Source organism: Ambystoma mexicanum, chromosome 1q (genome assembly GCF_040938575.1).
Source record: "Ambystoma mexicanum isolate Mex_15411 chromosome 1q, UKY_AmexF1_1, whole genome shotgun sequence".
Lineage (NCBI taxonomy): Eukaryota > Metazoa > Chordata > Amphibia > Caudata > Ambystomatidae > Ambystoma > Ambystoma mexicanum.
Window position 1 is genome coordinate 1,474,041,274 of NC_090922.1, and position 17,037 is coordinate 1,474,058,310.

At 47.4% G+C, this 17,037-nt stretch overlaps 1 protein-coding gene across 1 annotated transcript in view; it reads left to right on the top strand.

Moving 5' to 3' along the window:
- The window catches only part of LOC138549910 (HORMA domain-containing protein 1-like), a 1,553,847-nt gene that overhangs the window by 987,422 nt on the left and 549,388 nt on the right, over nucleotides 1–17,037 (top strand). The window contains exon 12 of the mRNA XM_069642372.1: nucleotides 11,032–11,080. Coding sequence (XP_069498473.1) covers nucleotides 11,032–11,080 — 49 coding nt within the window. The remainder of the gene's footprint in view (nucleotides 1–11,031; nucleotides 11,081–17,037) is intronic.

The following is a 17,037-nucleotide window of genomic DNA, read 5'->3' on the forward strand; positions in this document are numbered from 1 at the left end:
CCCAGGTAGGTTGATCTGCACTGGATTCATAGAGGATGTTGAAGGAAGATTTGCCCCTGATGCGGGTAACGGGGTCTGTCCGGCTTGTGACTGTAGCACTTGTCTAGCAAGATTGTCTGTTCTCTCCTTGGAAATAATTAGTTCCCTTCTTAGAGCATTCGTTTCCTGACAAGCTGCATGCACTTCTGCCCTTAGTTCCCCAAGTAACCGGGCTAGGGGGTCAGTATCCGAGGTTTCCATAGCGCCTGGGCGAGAGTTTTGCGGTAGGCTTTGCGTTCTGTAACGCTCACCTGATTCTCGCAGAGGTGCCGGTCTTGACTGGGCGACTACCGTATCTTCAAAGGTGATGTGTAGCACCCGGTTGGCTCTTTGGGCTGGACCTCTGTGCACTGTATGCCTGACGTGTAGAGTAAGATGTCTGCAGATAGAAAATATGGGGTTAATGAACTGGGGTTATTGGGGTGTCCCTATCTCTTTCCTCTTCTCCTCTCCTGTAGACCCCCAAAGGTTAACGCTCTCACCTTAGGTAAGTGAATGCCGAGCTCTCCATCTGCCTCGGGGCAGGGTGCTGTAACCAGTTTCTTCACTGGATAGGTAGCGCAGGCCTCTTGACTTCAGAGGACTGCTGTCCGTCGTTTACTGCACGAACGGTAAGTTTCGAGTCATTCAAATGTCTTTAAAGTCTTTAGTAATGATGTCTCTTGTTTTGCAGGGTTCCGGTGATGGCGGATGACGGGCTGAAGTGAGTTGAAGATGGAGCCCGTGTGATGAATAGAAGCGCCTGGAAGCACGTAAGTAAGCGCTTGTTGCCTGCTTCACTATGCGCTCTAACTGTCTTTTTATTTTGCAGGTACGAGTTCGGAGCGGCTGCAGGGTGCCGGAATACCCACTGGATTAGATGTGGAAAGGAGTAATGGCACGTGAGTATTAAAGTTCCCCAATGTCTTTAAACGCACCTTGTTTTGTCTTTCAGATGCGGGATGCAGCGCCGAAGGCCTCCGGAGCGTGCGAAGAGTTGGTAAACTTTTGTCTTTCAGATGCCGGAATGCAGTGTGAAGACCTCTGGAGCGCACGAAGAGTAGGTAAGCCTTTGCCTTTCAGATGCCGGAATGCTAACCTGTTCTTTCTTGTCTTTATAGGTGTTGCTGAAGACTGGATTCAGGATGGTAAGCCTTTGCCTTTCAGATGCCGGAATGCTAACCTGTTCTTTCTTGTCTTTATAGGTGTTGCTGAAGACTGGATTCAGGATGGTAAGCCCAGGACCGGATGCAGAAGACACGATGAGCGTTCTGCTGCAGAGGTTGCAGAATAACGCAAAGCAAGATTCATCCACCGGGTGTGGTTTAAATAGCCTCCTGTAGTGCTTAGGTGTCTCCTTCCACAGCCACGCCTAAGTAAGAAAAGAGTTCCTGGTAAGAAAAGAGTTCCTGCCTTCCAGAAGAGTTCCAGTGTTCTGAATCTAGGGAGTGGCTCCAGCCCCACCCAACAGGAAAAGTAGTTCCAAACAGAAGAGGATCAGAGGCTCAACTGGCAGGCAAGTAAGCAGCATGGTCTGCTGAAGGTAAGTCCACCCAAGCATTATGAGCCCGGCGCTTCCAGCGCTGGGACTGGGCATATTTATGAGCCTGGTGCCACTGGCGCCAGGACTGGGTCCAAAAGGTCCCAATTGGGACTGGTTGGCACTCAGAACCTGGGTTATGGATCTGCTTCCAAGGGAGTTGGGAAAACCCTGACCTTTTGGAAGCAGAGATCATGACATCCCACATGCCATGGAGGTCCAGTACCGCAACCGAAAACAATATCATTCTCTTAATGTACAAATGGTGTGTGACTCCAAAAGGATCATTACACATTGTTGTGCCCGATTTCCTGGATCAACCCATGATTCTATGGTCTTGAGGAACTCTACAATACCACGCTACATGGAGCGACACGCAGGGAACAGATCCTGGCTACTCGGTGAGTCTCATTTCATGCATGATAATGTGGGGTATGTGATGCGGCAATGACCTGGCAGGAAGGGGGGGGGATGCGTACGTAGCAATGTCATTCCACAAACATCCTTTATTGTCCACATACAGGTGATGCCGGGTATCCACTGAAGAGATGGCTCCTTACACCACTCCGGAACCCACAGAACCAGCATGAGGAGGACTACAACCATGCCCACTCACGTACCCGTGTAGTCATAGAACAGGCATTCGGCCTACTGAAGGCTCGTTTCCGCTGCCTCAGCAGGTCTGGCGGGGCACTCCTGTACCGCCATGAGAAGGTTGCAAAGATGGTCATGGCATGTGTCATGCTACACAACATGTGCGCACGTAGAAATGTGCCCATGCCCCCTGACGCAGAACTGCAAGCACCTGAAGATGGTCATGATGAGGGTGGGGATGTGGCAGCACCTCAAGGAGTCCGCGAGGCACAGGAGGCCCATGAAATTCGTCAGAATATCATAGATTCATGCTTCTAGCACTCACGCCTGGTGGCTGATACATGGACACGGGACTTGTGGCACTGTGTGTGTCTGGAACATGCACAATATGGACTGTACGCCTATAAAGGCCTCGTACACAAAGATCAATGTCCACACATCTCATTGGATGATTGTGAAATGTTTATAGCATATGTGAAATTATGTTACACACCCCATCGACCCGCCACCCAAGAAAGCCCAACACACCCCCTCCACCCTCCTACCTCCCCCCCGAACACCAGTGTCCAAAGATGCTCATTGTCAGTGGGCAGACGCTATTGCAAGCCCCCTCTCCGGGTATCAGGGGCACCCCTGCCTGTGGAGCGCAGGTTCCTCCCAGATCTACGTTGGGGGCTGCCCTGGACGGAACTTGCAACGGATGATGTCTCTGCCTGCTCACGTCCATGCATGTCCCTAAGGGTTTGTGAGAGCTCAGTGAGCACACGGCGCACAGCGGCAAGTTCAGCACATACGTCTTTGGACGTCGCATGCAGTTCCCCCCTCAGGCTCTCGGTGCTTCTCTCCATTTGTACCCTCAGGCTCTCGGTGCTTCTCTCCATTTGTGCCCTTAGTGTCTCTGTACTTCTCTCCATTTCTGCCCTAAGTGTCTCAGTAGATGTTTCTATGGCTGCCTTAGTACCCCCACATTCATCAGCATGCTCCTTGAGGAGCGTGGCCAGTTGCTGCTGTTGCACGATCACCTGGTCGAGGGACTGTTGCCTCTGCTGGGCCATGCCCATTTGCGGTGGTGTCACAGAGGGGCTGATCACCTCATGTTGCCTTGCCACAGGGCTTGTGGGGGATGGCCAGTCGTCGTCTTGTGGGTGCCCCTGCGTGGTATCCTCATGGTGTACGGGATGAAACAAACAGGGGGATTGAGACAGGTCATGGATGGATCCTACATCGACAGCACCGTTTTCTGTGTCGGAGCATGCTGCCATTAATGCAGTGTCACCTATGGTGCTGCTGCCACCAGAAGCAGTGCCTTCTGTGGCATCCATTGGGGGGACCTGTGGTGCTGCTGTTGTGGGCATGCTGGCTGCTGGGGTGCCTGTTGAAGTCCCCTCCTGTGTGCTGCCACTTGATTTGTGCTGCTGCCGTGTCTTGATCCGTGCAGCTGAGGTGGAGGGTCTTTGGCCGTTGGTCTTGGCCCTCTTTGCAGGTGTGCTGGTAGGGGTGTCCTGAAGCTCCTCGTTTGAATCGGACCCTGTGGTGGAGTAAAGGAGGGCGAGCGTTATTTATGGGTCTGTGGAAATTGGAATGGCAATGTATCACATGCATTGGGGTGGTACCTGAGGGTGATTTGGGTCAGGGCCTTGGAGGTGGTTTCATTTTTGTGTGGATTGAGGATGCAGTTGTTTTGCAGCCTGCAGTTAGGGTGTGCATGCTGCACGTGTAGAGGGTGTTTTTAGGATTTTTGATTATTTATGTATTTAATGTGACTTTTAAAGTGCGCTATCAGGCCAATGTATGTGGACGTTCTCCTGGACATGTGTTTCTGTTGCACTATGTGGACACATGGTACTTCACATGATTGGACATTGTGGATTTAGCATTGTTTTATTTGGCCCACCTACCTGATTCTTCGGATGTCTGCACTCCTTTCTCCATCCCTCCGACTCCCTCTATACTCTCCATTCCAATGGTGGAGGCACAGATTTCTTCCCAGGGGGTCAACTTGATGGGTGATTCCGATCCTCCCCCGGTAGCTGTGGCAATGTTACGGTTGGCTGATAGTATGCTCCGTACGCGTATCCGCAAGTCGTCCCATCGCTTTCTGCATTGCTGTGGGTAGCGGGGTGCGGTCCCCACCGCACTTACCCGCTGTGCCACCAGGGCCCATATGGCCTTCTTGTTCGCAAGTGCCGTCCTGGTCATTTGCGTCGAGAAGACGACGGCAGCATTCTCCTGGAGGGTCTCTGTGAGCACGGTGAGTTCCTCATGGGAGAAGTGGACCTGCCGCTTGCGGTCGCACGCTTTTTTCGCAACTTTTCCCATTTTGATTGTTTTCACTAGGGTGGCTAACGGGTTGGGATGTGTCTCAGGGTAGGATTTTTAATGGTTGTGTTGGGATTCTGATTTTATAGGTGTACGGCGTGCTGTTTCCCGTTCCGGCCCCATGTTTTTGCTTCCGTTTCCGTATATTTACGGTCACCGTATTTTGCGATTACCGCTCATTACGGTGACCGCTATGATGGGTGGCGGAATTGCACCTAGGGCGCCGTACGACGGCGGTGAGGGGCGTTTTGGGGACATTTCCGCCATCGCAGACTTTGCACTTCCGCCATGGCGTAGTGCTCGTGCCCGATGGGTCAGAATTAGCCGCACTTTACTCCGTCGTGCAATGGCGGAAACGCTATTTACGCTATGGCGGTCAGGTCAGTTACTTTCCGCCAGGGTCGTAATGAGGGCCACTGCCAGAATGTCTGACAGCATACATTATAATGGGTACAGCGACTATACCCGCTTTTCTATTTTTTTTTATTGTGTTATAGTTTACCAAAGAAAATTTCACAAGAATAGACAATCTTATCACATAAACAATACAATTAAACAATTTGCAAATCATTCATCCTTATCCATACATTATAACATTCACATCAGATTCCTATTCTCAAAACCCATCAAAATTCATTACAATTTGATATACAAATCTTCATCTAAGAATTCATATATGTTTAAAAGCCTAATAAGTGCAATAATTAATGAATGAGGTATTAGACCCCTCCATTAAGCTTGACCACACGTTCTCACTTATCACTATGCTTGGATTATGTAAAAATCTTTCTAACCACATTCCTCTATATGGTTGTATGGCCTCACATGGTAAAACAAGATGCTTCAGAGTTTCATAGTATTCAGGATTTTTACATAATTTACAAGTTTGATTTTTAATCTCCAGGCCACGGATGGGCCCCTATCTCTCAATGGTGCCTAATAAATTAAATCAGAACCTCATGAAGATATACTGTTAATATTTGTTAGGATACGAATCAAATACTTTGGAAATTGATGAGGCCTCTAAAACTTTCCATATTCAGAATACAATTTATAATCATACAAACATGAAAAGATTATGGTCTCAGGAAAGAGTTGGAGGCAATGCTGATGTTCTCAAGTTTACTGATTTGTTAAGAACATATTATTATAAGTTACAAGTCTGGTAACAGAGACATCCACCAGCCCCTGTGCTAGGCTGGCCATCAACTGTCACCACTTCAAACCCCCAGCTCCAAAATTCCACTCCAGCATTCTATTCCTTTGGGAGCCATAACAGATTTCCCTGCCCCTACGCCACATCTGCGTTTTCTGAACTGCGCGGAAGCCTGAAGCTTAGAAGAAAGGCCATTCACTTCCTCACCTGATCCGCCTGTCATACCCCCAACAGCCGTTGCTTCCTCGTGGACACCATCATTTTCATGGTGTTCCCCTGGAAGTCAGAACTCATGATGCCACGTTCGTCCCAGCGCACAGAGCTCTGTGATATTAGCTACTTTCAGCACTCACATCAGGTACCATACCGCCACGTTTATAAATCACTGAGCGGCACACTGCACTAAATAAAGAGAATGCCAGACTGTTTCCTGACAAAGAACCTCGTAAACTTTGTTGGCGCTCTGTACTGCTCATACGAGAACCCCTCTGGTGTCAGCCTTGTTGCCGCTCTGTTACAGACCTTAACAGAAAACTCTTCAAATGCCCCTTCGTGTCCTGCGAAGACGATTCCTCTTCCAACGGTACCACCCAGGTACACACGCCTTGCAGCAGCCCGCTGGTAACTTAAAAACACTGGCCTTAAGCACGACACTCGCTAAAAAGCCTTCCAGCCACAGCACTAGGGCAGCCGCGCCTGTCGACTTAAACAAACGCCAACCGGTGCTCCCTCACGCTCACAGGTGCCCCCGCCGCTAATCCCCTTGCATATTGCAAAGTCCGGGGCAGCTCACCTTCTGGGGCCCAGGGCTGGTGGACGTCCCTTCCTCATGCGTGGCGGCTCCCAGTCAGCATGCGCATTTCTTAGACTTTCTCAAGTTTACTGATTTGTTAAAAACATATTATTATAAGTTACAAGTCGGGTAACAGAGACATCCACCAACCCCTGTGCTAGGCTGGCCATCAACTGTCACCACTTCAAACCCCCAGCTCCATCATTCCACTCCAGTATTTCAGCTCATATGACATCACACCTACCCAGGCCTAGCTATCTACCTAGAGTCAGATCATTACAAACTGCTGACACCAATCATATGTTTCCAGATTTTCCATAATCTTATCAGTATTTTCAACAAAGTTATTAATGTTACTATCTAGGGACGGGAGGACAGTTCAGGTGCATGCGGTTGTCTTAGAAGAAAGGCAATGCAGAGCATAACTGGTTTGAATCCTGGTCCAACTCTCCGGTATTAAGCGTTTTAGAAAAGATTCCACAATTAACTAATTCACATAATATTTCCTCACATTCCTGTGTAAACATTATAATATATTTGAAGGTACTTTCACAATATATTTTTGTCAAATCTGCATAAAAGGAGTCACTGACCGGATTTAATTTCTTTTAGAAAATATTCAATGTATTTCTATTTAATACAGAGCTCCAAGACTGAAGCCCCAATTTGTGGCGGATTAAATCTTGAGGGATTGATTTATGTAATCCCAGTAGCTTCTTTCGAAAACCTCCCTCTGAGCTATGCTGTGCAGCTGGCTTCAGTAAAGGTAAATTCAAGCCCATTAATGAAAGTAGGTATAACTTTCCCACAGTAGTACCTTTTAAAAGGAATCAATGTATAGGCACAGTACTTGGATTTAATTTTCTGCCTCTGTGCCAATAGTGAAACCAACTTATTTTGTATTCTTTATATCATTTGTTCCTACTGGGCTTTTCTTGAATATTAAATCCCAAATACATCAGCTGAGTTTGCAGTCCAATTTCTTTCCCTTCTATTGTTCTTGAAAATCTTTTTTGCTGATTTAATCTCCAATGTATTACACCCTTTTTTCATGGTGGCTTCTCACTCCACAGCGTATACCAGTGTCAATCTGTAGTACTTCCTGAAAGAAGATTTCAGAGCTGAGGCAACAGTAGTCAAGCACTTCTACATCTATTCCACTAGAGAGGTGGCATCACCTCCATCGGCCCTCTCTGTGTACTGCTTGATAATCTAGTCAAACCATGTGAATCAATGAAAGATTCAATGCTGGATAAAACAAATTTGGCTACCTGCAACTGTAATTCTCTGGTGTTGTGCCTCCCTCTCCATCGATGCTTTCCTACAGCTTGTTAAATCCTGGAGTGGAGCTTAGCTATGATCCATAATGGGGAGCCTACGCACTGCAATTTTAGGTTTTTTTTTACTACTATTGTATAAAAAGGATTCCCATTTTGAAGACGTGAAGTATTGAAAGTGTGTGAATCTATGAAAGATACCACCACAGGGACGTTAGTTACATATCGGTACCTTTTTTTCATTTAATGTCAATCAATGTCAATATTGTGATAATTTTCACTTTTGAGGCAATTACTGCCAAAGGTATGACTATCTGGGCATATGGTGACAATTGCCAGCAGTGATGTGTGTACCTAGGAAATTAAAGGCAATACACTGAAATGGTGTGAGTACCTGGAATTTTGGTGTCAAAGTTGGAAAATATCTCTGGTTATGATGGCAATACCCAGTGATCTTTTTGCAAAATCTGGAAGTGGCATGATAAATTGAGCTTTTGGTTGCAATACTTAAAATATAATTTAATGAGGTACAGAGTATTGGTAGCAATAGCTAGCACTAGATTGTGCTTTATAGGTACATGGTGGTAATAGCTGAAAGATGTTATGGGTAACTGGAAATATGATTGCAATGTCTGGTGTGAGACAGGTATTGTATCAAGAGAGACACAGACTCAAGTATTATAGTTTCAAAACCTGTATTTACTATAATGCTGGGGTTGGTGTAATATCTAACTGGCCCTAACTGTAAAGGGGTGTTTCCCTCAACTGATGTTTCTAAGGGCCGTCGATGTCTGAACCTATGCTTGCCCTCACTCTTTGATAACATGTGGTAGGAAGTCTCTTTAAAGAAAAATAGTGATTCAAAAAGAAATATATACCACGGCTGGTTTCCGGTGGTCTTCTCACCAGGTATGGCTCTGTCAGTATCATCAAAGTTCAGCACAATCAAAAAGAGGTTGTTAATTAACTCTTCTTCACAAAATTCTTGCACTCTCACCCTATTCAAACAAGTTCTAATGTCTTTAGTTTCTGGGGATTCCCTTCCCCAAGCTTCAATCCTCCCAAGCTTCAGACCAAGCAAAAATATAACACAGTTTCTATCAGGCTTCTCAGAGTTCCCTTCCCCAAGCGTATGCCTCTCTGTTTCACCAAATAAGTTTCACCTTTGTTAGGCCTCCTAGGGTTTCCTTCCCCAAGCTTAGGCCCCTTCAGTTCCAAACACAAAATTCAACATGTCAGGATGTACCTTTTACTTATTTAAAGTACCTTTCACACACAACCTTCTCATGGGGTAAAATCAGAGCATTTCGAAAACACCAGGCTCTTGGCTCCTCCGAAGCGCAACCACTGTGATCTTTGGCCCCCTCTCTGTATTTCCTGTACTTGCTTTTCTTCTATCCTTTCATCTTCAGGTGCTTCCTGCACCCCTTTGTTATCTTCCACTTTGCTGTGCACACTTGCACCTGCTTTGGCTTTCTGTGCTTTTACCTTGTCATGCCTTGTCATGCCCCTGGCCCTTCCTTTGATTCACTTCCACTCCACTGTGCCCCTTGCACATTCACTCACACAACCTGCATCTGGGCCACTCTCAGCAACCTCGGTCCAGGGCCCAGCCACTCTCCACCTGCACTGCCTCCCCGGCTCCCCCTGCACTGTGGGACTGTCACTGTATCCCTACAGCCCCTTTCCCAGCACTTGCTCTGCACTTACCTCGCACTTGCCACCAGCTGGCCCTTTCTATTTATTATTTATTATTATTTTATTTTATTTTTTTTTTTTTATTTTTTTTTTTTTTTTTTACGCTACTTACCTTGTACTGCACTTCCCCCCCCACCTCCTCCCCCCTGCACTTCCTCCTTTTCCCCTTACCTCTGCACTTGCACGATCTGAATGACACCTGGCCTAGTAGGATCGTTTGTCTGTTTTCCCCTTGTTTCCCTCCCTCCCTGCCTCGTCGCGCCTTGAAACACTTGTGTATAGGCGCGTTACAAATACCATATCATATCATATCATATCATTTACTTCCGTACCTCCTTGCACCTGTCCTTTTCCTTATCGTGCTTCTTGCACACTTATTTAGCTCGTCAGTGCTCACTTGCGCTTTTCCTTTTCTTTCGGGTCACTAGCACCCTTCTTTACTTTTTGATTTCCATCTTGCTTACTACTTCGTGCCGCTTTGCAAAAACGGTCTCTTTCCCTTCCCGCTCCAGCTAGCCGCACGCTCCCGAGTTTCTCCCGCTTACTGTTTTGAAACTCACCGGGTTGCAGTCTCTCTGGGCATATGGGATTGAGGTCAGGGTCTCACCACCTGTCCCTCAGAGGTCTTTGGGACCATCACACGTCCCAAGAGAACAAGCACCTTTTCTGCACACCGCCAGCAGGGCACAGGTTGCCTCGCTCTGGCTCCCTGGAGACACGGCTCCCTAGCCATGCTGCAGTCCCTCTCAACCAACTGGCCAGTGTCTCGGCACGCCGCTCTCCTCCAGATCCTCCAAGCTTCTCTCCCTGCTCCTTGGCTTCTCTGCTCCAATCAGGAATCACAGCTTACTCCCTTGATTGTGCAAAACCACACGTTTTATACTTAGAACGGGAGTTAAGTGGAGTCGGGTGTGAGTAGTCAGTGTTAAATGCCTGACTCTATTGATGAGACAACCTAATGTTATTAGGTGGCAGTCTTCCTTCTGTTTCTCAAGGTGTTTCTTGCAGGTATTCCTCACTACTCTCGGTTGCCTTTTCTTGTTCCCAGTATTAGCCTGAAATGGGGAGGGGAAGATGGAATGGGATTGAAAATATCCCATGAAGGCTGTGGAAGGGGTTGCTGATTGAAAATGAGGAGTGGGGGAATACCATGTCTCACCCTCGGGTATTCTCCTCACAATCCCTCGTGACCCACCACTCAGGTGATCCTCCCTCCCTTGTCCACCCGCAGGGTCGGGATCCAAAATCGATGACCCTTCCCTGGCCACCTGAATGGAAGATCCTGGGTGAGTAGGTGGTAGAACACCGTCAGGTTTCTCACACTGGTCATGGTCTGACACATTTTTATACACTACATTTAGAAAAGTTAAATCTATTGGTATATGCTAATATTGGTTTGCTCACAAAGCACATTTGTAGTTATTAAGCTATGCACATGCATATAGCAACCTAATGGAGATACAGTGCATGAAAATAAAGATGTGTCATGTATATCAAGACAAAATGACACATAGCTCGTTTGGTGGACAGGACGGTTAAAGGGAGGTAAATGATTATTACTGATGCAGAATTGTTATTTTCCCTTATGTCTATGTACTGGAAAGTCTAAATATAATGATTTCTCTTGTATTTCAAGGGACCCGCCTCTCTAGCGCCAAACATACAGTCTGCAGAGAAAGGTTCTGGTAAGCTGATTTTTCAAAATCAAAAAATAGCCTGCATCTAATGCATTTGTTTTTTGTTATATATTTTTATTTCAGTTTAGATCAACCACACAACAATTACAATAAAAACATTTGCAACAAGATTTCATTTTTATGCGGTATGAATAAAACATAATGATAAGGTATGGTTCTCCAGCATTGGATCTTTCATATATTCACATGCTTGAATATTCCCCGTCGTCAGCCCGGGAATCCTCTGTGATTTATAAAAGAATTATATAAATATATATATTATTTCCTATAGGAAAATGCAATATGGATTGCCCATTATGTCTAATTAGACATTCACTTGTGTAGTCCCTCTACCTCACTTAGGTCCTTTATGACCCAAAACAATGAGGTGGCAGGGCTTAAGCTCCAGCCCAGGCAGCCATCTTCAGATTTTTCACCGCAGTCTACCACACAGTGGGAATCATCTCAGCATATTTAGCTTTTCAAGCAACAACTTAAATTCAACTTTTTCGAATTCATTTAGTCAAAGACTACCATCCGTAACTTTCTGGGCTCAGCAAGGACAATTTTTCCACCTTTTTTCGCTGAGTGAAGACCACCTTGGCACCATGGCTGAGGATATAGGAACTGTTACGGATTCCAATCGGGCGTCACTCATTGGACCAGGAAACTTGGTCTTAGCCTGGAATGTGGTGCTCAATAGGAATGCTTTTTCTTTAATTTCAACTAATTCAAATTAAGCCGGAACCCGACCCGTCTCCCACCCCCTTTTACAAATACCCTAGGTCACAATGGACCATGAACCAGGCTGGTTGGTGAAAATACAATACTTATTTATTTTTAATATTCACAAAATCACACAAATTTTTATATTGGGCAGCAACCACCAATGTGGTGATAATGACAATGGAAATGGAAGCAATGCACTTGGTTAACCTTCTAGTAGAACATATCCAAAGCACAAGTGAATAGGAGCACTTTTTGAATTAGGATAAATAGCACCCAAGGTAAGGTAACTTGTGCTTTGGATATGTTCTACTGCAATGTTCCCTCAACCCATAAATAATCGAATTCTGACAGGGACAATACAGAAATGAAAGGAGGGCTATAGCTGGTGAATTGAGAGAGGTTTGGAAGGTAGAATGAGTGTCATTTTGAGGAAAATAAAGCAGTTCAAAAGAGAAAATCAGTTTTAAAAATGAAAGGCAAAGTTTACTTAAACTAAATTATTTAGACTCTATTGTTAAAGAATGCCACGATTGGTTCAAAGATTGATTCGTGACGTCAACCTTTTCCCGCCGTGTACTGATCTATGTGGGAATTAATTTAAATTACTCCAAATATTACTAATGAGTTACAAGATGAGGTGAATGAAAGAATTGCGCTAACACTAGAAAAAACAAGAACAAGGTGCCCAGAGAATTAGGACAGGCCGCCAACAACACATGGCCTACCGTCCTGCGTTCCCACAGGTGTCCCCGATTAAAACTGTACCTCACACCATACAGATATGGGCCTCAGGTGTCCAAGCCACCAAGGAAAACAGGGAACCCCATGCATTTCTGAAAAGAGGACACCTGTGGGAATGCACTGAAGTCTGACTTGCGCTAAGCGGCCCAGAATTTGTTACCCACAATCCTCGACAAAGTGTGATATTTGGTGGGTAAAAAACACAATGTTCACTTTGTCGGGGGTTCTGGGAAATAAAATCTGGCCTGCTTCACACAAGTCAGACCTCTGTGTATTCCCACGGGTGTCCTCGTTTCAGAAATGCATGGGGTTCCCTGTTTTCCTTGGTGGCTTGGACACCCTAGGCCCATATCTGTATGCTGTGCCGGTCTGGAAAAATCGTGACATTCAGCTGTTGGAAAAGACTTGGGGTTAGGGGTGTTTTAGGCTTTCCCCTTGGCACCCAGTTAGGTGCACCCACACATGTGAAGTACCCTTTTCATCGGGACACCTGTGGGAACGCAGGACGGTAGGCCATATGTTGTTGGCGGCGTGTTTCAGTGGGTGAGCCAAGTGAAATGTGGGGAAATTGGGGTTTTTTTACCACATTTTGGACTTAGCAGGGTTTCTGGGTAATAAATTATGGGCGGATTTGCGCAAGTCAGACCTCTGCGGATTCCCACGGATGTCCTCTTTTCGGAAAAGGCATGGGGTTCCCCGTTTTCCTTGGTGGCTTGGACACCCGAGGCCCATATCTGTATGGTGTGCCCGTCTGCAAAAATCGTGATATTCAGCTGTGGGAAAAGAATTGGGGTTTGGGGTATTTTAGGCTTTCCCCTTGGCACCCAGGTAGGTGCACCCACACATGTGAGGTACTGTTTTCATCGGGACACGTGTGGAAATGCAGGAAGGTAGGCCATGTGTTGTTGGCGGTGTGTTTCGGTGGGTGAGCTGAGTGAAATGTGCAGAAATTGGGGGTTTTTTGCCACATTTTGGACTTTGATAGGGTTTCTGGGTAATACATTCTCGACCAATTTGCTCAAGTCAGTCATCTGCTGATTCCCACGGATGTCCTCTTTTCGGAAATGCATGTGGTTCCCTGTTTTCGTTGGTGGCTTGGACACCCTAGGTGAATATCTTATATGGTGTGACGTCTGAAAAAATCATGAAATTCAGCTGTCGGAAAAGGCTTGGGGTTAGGGGTGTTTTAGGCTTTCCCCTTGGTGCCCAGGTAGGTGCACCCACACATGTGAGGTACTGTTTTTATCGGGACACGTGTGGGAACGCGGAAAGATATCACTATTGTTGTGTTTGTGTGGTTTTCATAACGTTTCGACCCATTTGCTGGTGCCCTTTGTCACACAACCCTTTAATTTCCCAAATGTGCCCTATATTTAGTCACTGCTTTAGGCACCATACACTTTTGTAACCTGCACAAGTCACCTACCCTTGAAAAGGATTGTCTGTGCTCTTTAAAAAAATGTATGCTTGCCGTTCCTCACCACATTGGGTTTCCTGATTTACACATGCTAAGTACGTCTGTTCAGGCCGGAAGCATAACACTCCTGTGTACCTTGGCTCAGTGTTTGGCTTGTCGTACTGCTTGTTTTGTGAAACACTACAAAAAATGTGTGATTGCCTAACTGCAAGAGTCGGGGGAATGTAGCAAAGCATTGTTTTTCTCAAAATTCATAGAAGCCATTGCCGTACCAAGCCAACCATGTCCACCACATACCTTTTTTTCTGTCATTTTTCTGCTTTTTCCCCAAACTATGGCATTTTCCCCAACCTAGTTGTTGCCCGACCTGCGCAAATTACCCCTTCCTAAACTTGGAATTTTGTCTACTTTTCAGAAATGTATGCCTTTCTGGCCTCCAATTCGGCTTTCCTACCCTTTTCTTCCATTCCGTCCACGCATGCCCAATTGGCAAAAATGCCCAAAATCGCCTACCTCTCACAAAACGGTTGATAACCACATGAAAATAATTTTTCTCATTTCCACTCACCCTGTTCTTGAAAGCCAGGAAATTGGGAATTCAGCACAGCAAACCATTTGTTCCTAGATCTTACAAGGAAAAAACCACAGGCTTCTTTTTATTGGCATTTTTTTGAAAAAACACAAAAAGTTCACCCTTTTTGGTTATTTTCTCTCACCCGCCTACAGCAACCTAGGGCATTGAATGGCGACATACCGAAATCGCCAAAAAAGGCCTTGGCACTGGGGGGAAAACCCCATGGCACTTAAAGGGTTAGATGTGGTAGTAATACCATTACCACCGCATTTAAGGGCTACCACCCAACTCGTGATGAGGCCCAGAAAGTCTGTAATGCCTTTGGAGAAGGCGGCAGGCTAGTTTGTCAGCGAATATGCCAGAACCTCTCCACTTGCGTTTCAGAGTCGGTCGAGTCATACCAAGAATTGCACTTGGAGGCAGGCTTTAGACGGATCCTCATTACAGAGGCAAGGATATCGAGAGTATTGGAGGCAGAGAGAATCCCAGAGGAAGAGAGGCTTAGAGGTAGAGGCAAGGAGAGATCAGACCATTCGGAGAGGAGGAGGGCGACCTAGCCAGGAGAACTGAGATGGTGGCCAGAGTTAGAGAGAGGCCAGGATAGATAGAGAGCTTGCAGACCAGGCATTCAAAGCAGGAGTAAGTGCAGGTGGGAGTGATAAAGGCACAGCCCCACTCAGGAAAGATCTGGGCCACTCCACCTCCTGGCAGGTAGGTCTTGGGTTTGCAAAGGTTCTTGTAGCCCCCAGGGAGGAGAGTGTCAAAACTTGTGATAGAGCTGGCCGTGAACTAAGTCTCAGTGGGAGAGAGAACATCCAGATCAAGGCTTTGAGGAGGTGGCAGATGTCAGAGCAACGTTTGACAGCAGAGCGAGCGTTGAGAGTAGTTATGTGGACCTGGTTACCACTTTTGAAAGACTTCCGGGGTTGGGTACAGGAGAAAGATTCACCGAGTGGAAGATGCAGAGGGATCCAAGAGAGGGCAGAGATAGAAGGAGGGGTCAGATAGCCCAGAGCGGAGGAAGAGGAGGCCGCCAGAGATAGGAGGTGAGTGGCAGAGGAACCGGAGCAGTGGTAGAGGTAGCGGTAGGTGGCAAAGGGCCCAGAGAGGAGGCAGAGGAGAGAGACACAGATGAGGCAGCAGAGGTGGAAGGGAGTGGCAGGGGAGCCAGAGAGCTAGTGGAGGAAGGTGGCTGAGGGGCCAGAGAGGTGGAAGATAGAGTAGCAAAAGCAGGTAGGAAGTTGATAAGACATGGGAGACGCTGATCCAGGAGGAGGAGGTTGGGCGAGTGCCCTGGACCATGACGGTCCCATTTTGATAGACATTAATGATGGTTTAGGAGGACAGGAAGGATGCCAAGAAGACCTCCCATCTTGTGCCACTATTAATGGGAGAGGAAGAGAAAGGAGAGAGAGCAGCAACCATATGTAGGGTCAATAGGTCGGGAGCGGCAAATAGGATGGTGGTAAGAGCCCGTCTGGAGGAGGCACTGACGTGTGTGTCAGCGATGGGAAGACCTGGATTGGAGACCAAGAAGCCCTTCTTGAACTTTTGGAGATAGAAAGCTGTTAGAGAAGGGGGGGCGCTAGAGAGCCCGACCAAGATGGCCACAGGTCCGTGAAGCTCTCTACTCTCCAACACCCACAGCTATCCGGGCCGCTATCCAGAGCTTTCCCCGATTAAAAAACTCTAATCATGCAACGGAACACCGTCTATAGCAGTGTTGGGACCCGGTGAAAGCAATCCTGAGGAAAATCGAAGCGGGGGAACCCAGTTTGCTGACAACGTTGCGACACCCGCTGGAGGTCTCGGAGTAGCTGCGAGGTGGGGGAGGAGCTGACTGTAGCCACAAGGCCGCTCTATCCTGGCAGAGACCCCTGCGGGAATATCGTTGAAGAGGAGAAGGCAAGGCTGATGGTTGTCCTGCCAGCTGCAGGGGCACTCCGGGACCATTGGCGAACGCGGCGAACCTTGAGACCTCGTTGGGTGTCCCCCGGCAAGAGAACCCACCACTCCCACAGCGCCGGGTACCCGACACGGGAAGTGCAAAAGTGATACGCTGGTACCTGGACAACTACCCGCACCCAACAGCACAGCAGCGGGACGCCCAGATCTGTGCTTCCGCCCACGTCGGGCCGAGGTGCCCTGGTGGTGGACCGCACGGAAGAGCCCTGAGTGGAGGGGGCGAGGGGTGCTGGGAATCACTGAGGGCCGACCGCCGCCACCTCCCTTTCCGCGCCTTGTGCCTCTGCTGGCCCGCTCTACTGCAAATAAGACGCAGTGGGGAAGGATCCAAAATGCGGCAGACCGGGACCAATCCACACGGTTAGAGCAGGCGCCAGGCTTGTGGGACCAACAAAGGGCGGCCAGTGAGGTCGGGGCAACCCATCTGCAGAGACCACAAACGATGTCCCACACCCCTGATCACCCTTCGATGCGGGCTACTTCTGGAAATATAAAAATATTGCTGTGGGAGCAAGGAGGCAACAAGCTCTCTCCGGGGCC